Source organism: Palaemon carinicauda, chromosome 2, assembly GCF_036898095.1.
Source record: "Palaemon carinicauda isolate YSFRI2023 chromosome 2, ASM3689809v2, whole genome shotgun sequence".
Lineage (NCBI taxonomy): Eukaryota > Metazoa > Arthropoda > Malacostraca > Decapoda > Palaemonidae > Palaemon > Palaemon carinicauda.
Genome location: NC_090726.1, coordinates 91,427,187 through 91,430,220, shown reverse-complemented (window position 1 = coordinate 91,430,220; position 3,034 = coordinate 91,427,187). Strand labels below are relative to the sequence as shown.

At 29.1% G+C, this 3,034-nt stretch overlaps 1 protein-coding gene across 1 annotated transcript in view; it reads left to right on the top strand.

Annotated features, from left to right (window-relative positions):
* LOC137618429 (cell adhesion molecule Dscam2-like) overlaps positions 1-3,034 on the top strand; it is a 225,784-nt gene that overhangs the window by 212,752 nt on the left and 9,998 nt on the right. The window contains exons 31-32 of the mRNA XM_068348598.1: positions 273-416; positions 1,648-1,776. Of these exons, the coding sequence (XP_068204699.1) occupies positions 273-416; positions 1,648-1,776 (273 nt within the window). The remainder of the gene's footprint in view (positions 1-272; positions 417-1,647; positions 1,777-3,034) is intronic.

Sequence of the window (3,034 nt, the reverse complement as noted above, 5' to 3'; positions counted from 1 at the left end):
GGAAATCTTAATTTGTACAAATTTAACGTGACATTTCCTTTAGTTCTTTTAATGAAATATTTTGGATTGAAGTAGATTGTTGGAAACCTCTGTGAAAATAAACTTTTTTAAGGGAAGACAACTAAGAGTACTTTCTGTATCAATTAGAAATGTTCTGCTCGTATGAGTTCTACAAATTTAGATTTAAAAAGGTCAGTTCCATGTGGCCCTGCTTATTTCATTCTCACTCAATGCCTCTGGCATTCTATTATTTTAACAATTTTCGTTTCTAGTATCAGAGACTTTGGAAGGAGGGCGTCCAGTAGAAGTGGGGGGTCTTTCTCCCAACACACATTACTTAGTCAGGGTAACAGCCCACAACTCTGCGGGAACAACGCCACAAGATTATCCCTTTGCAACAGCACCGTTGAGTGGAAGTAAGTGTAGCAAAAGTATTCAAGTGAAAGGGTAGGCTCCTTATTGGATGGCAATTCAAAAGATATGAGTATTAAGTTACTGCTTCTAAAATGATATGTGATACAGTAAGGAACTATAAATCATTCCGTGAGCACCATGTTTCTTTGGTTAGTGACGATTTGACCAACACGAGGAATCCGTCTAACTTTGATTAAATATACACCAGAAAGTTTAAATGACTTGTTAACTACGCTCTCAAAATCTCTCTCTTTTTCGAAAATAACGAACTGATAATTAAGAAACACTAACATGGGATTACTAAGCATTTACACATTTTCCTTAGTTTAGCAGAAAAGACCATTTATGCTTGAGTTACCGATAATTTTGATGTTAAAAAACACTATAATTTTAACTTTTATTACATTTTAAAGGTTAAAAAAAAAATCTCTAATAAAAATCATTTATTTGGGCATTACTTTTCTAAGATGGCTCGATTTTGTTTAAGAATGTGTATTAAAGTTTATATTATACCGAAAAGAATATGAATTCATACCTCATAATAGCAGATAGGAGGTAAACGAAAATATATTATTTTAACTTTAAGAAGAAAAATGATGTACTTAAAACAACATTTTCTCACTCTCAAAAGATAAATGTTCAAATTAATATACATAGTAGTGGTATGCATAAGATATCAGTTGATTTGAAGTTATGAATATTTTGAATTATGTGAGAGATATGTCAGAGCGCATCACGTATTTATCAGAAAGAGTAATCAGAGGTAGAAATAGATACAGTAGTTAATAATAAATTCTTGACAACTGAATTATTATTATTATTATTATTATTATTATTATTATTATTATTATTAATTATTATTATTATCATTATCACCATTTCTCTTGATTCAATATTCTTAGTAAAAAGGAAGATCATTAGTAAGGTAAAATTAGAAAAAGTTGAACAGTTAGGGGAGAATAGCCCAAGAGGGTCATTAGAAAAATAAATTGTATAGAATATTGCAGTTAGTGAGTGACATAAGGGACACTGCAAAAAAAAAAAAAACTCTGGTATCATATTCATTGTGCCATGCAAGTCACCTTTTAGACAGTAGCTCCCTTGGGCTGGCAACTAGAAAGCATTGATCTATTATGGAAGATGTAAAATAGAAATTAAGTAGTAAAGTACTTGTGATGACCAATTACCTAGCAATAATTATTTTGCATGAATTAATTTCCCCTAACATTGCAGGCCCCACATCCCCTGGGTTAGTGATGAAAGGTGTCTACTTGACTGACGTGAGAGTTTTATTACCAGTCGTTGCTTCTTCACTTGCTCTATTGGCTACAGTCATCACTGTGTGTGTTTGCATCAGGAAAAGTAAGTCGTTTTAAATTATGATGAAAATAGGGTGCATTGATTAAATAGAGAAAGGAACTTATAGTAAAAATATGAGGGGGTGAAGGAAAATGCAAAGTAAAGAAAGGAAAGAAAACAGAGACCATTTCCTATAGGGGCCAGTATTTGTCACTTTACTATTAGTTTTTTATATATATATATATATATGTATATATATATATATATATATATATTTATATATATATATATATATGTATATATATATATATATATATATATATATACATATATATATATATATATATATATATATATATATATATATATATATATATATATATAATCTATATATATATAATCTATATATATATATATATATATATATATATATATATATATACATCTATATATATATATATATATATATATATATATATATATATATATATATATATATATATATCTGACGAATTATTCAAGCTTACGAGCTCCAAACTCACCTGCTTATTTTTACATGAATTTGTTATACTTAAAAAATACCCGAGCTCTGAGAATATTATGCAACTCCCAGATGGCAATATATATGAACACCGAATATCCAAAGGTCTCTTACGTTACACTCAAAACAAAACTGGGTGATTATTTATGTGAACTATTCAAAAAAACAACCTCTTACTTCGGTTCTTAGTCCAGGAATCAGGAGAAATACTGAGAAGAATATTGGTGATCGAAACAATACACTCTTTTACAAAAATAAACATATTCTATAGAAAGTTAGCAATACAAAAGAATTAACACCAAAAATAAATCACTCGATACTAAACCTTAGATTAAGATAAAAGAAAGAAACTTTGAACAAATATACAATCACTTGTTTCACTGGAAATATATTTATGAAAATATTTAATTTTGATAATTAATGAAATGAGTTAACACTTTAACACTCTAATGATTAAACAATGATGAAACTTACATATATGTAACTGTTGTATTTTCGTCCTTTGGTCCACATAAGGTTACAGAATGGCTAAGCAAAATAAATACACTTCACTGTCCTAATCTCACAGGGCCAGTTACGAAAGATTTATGTTAAATGTACTTAACACACATTAACACATTAACACACTACACTTGAATTAATATCCAATGATTCCACAAATGTTTGAAAAACACTATACACAATATACATTGGGTAAAAAATCTCTTATTGAGAGGAGAGAGGAGAGAGGGCAGGCTAACTTTGACTCTTTCAAAGGGATAGGTTGGATCTCTTCTGCTG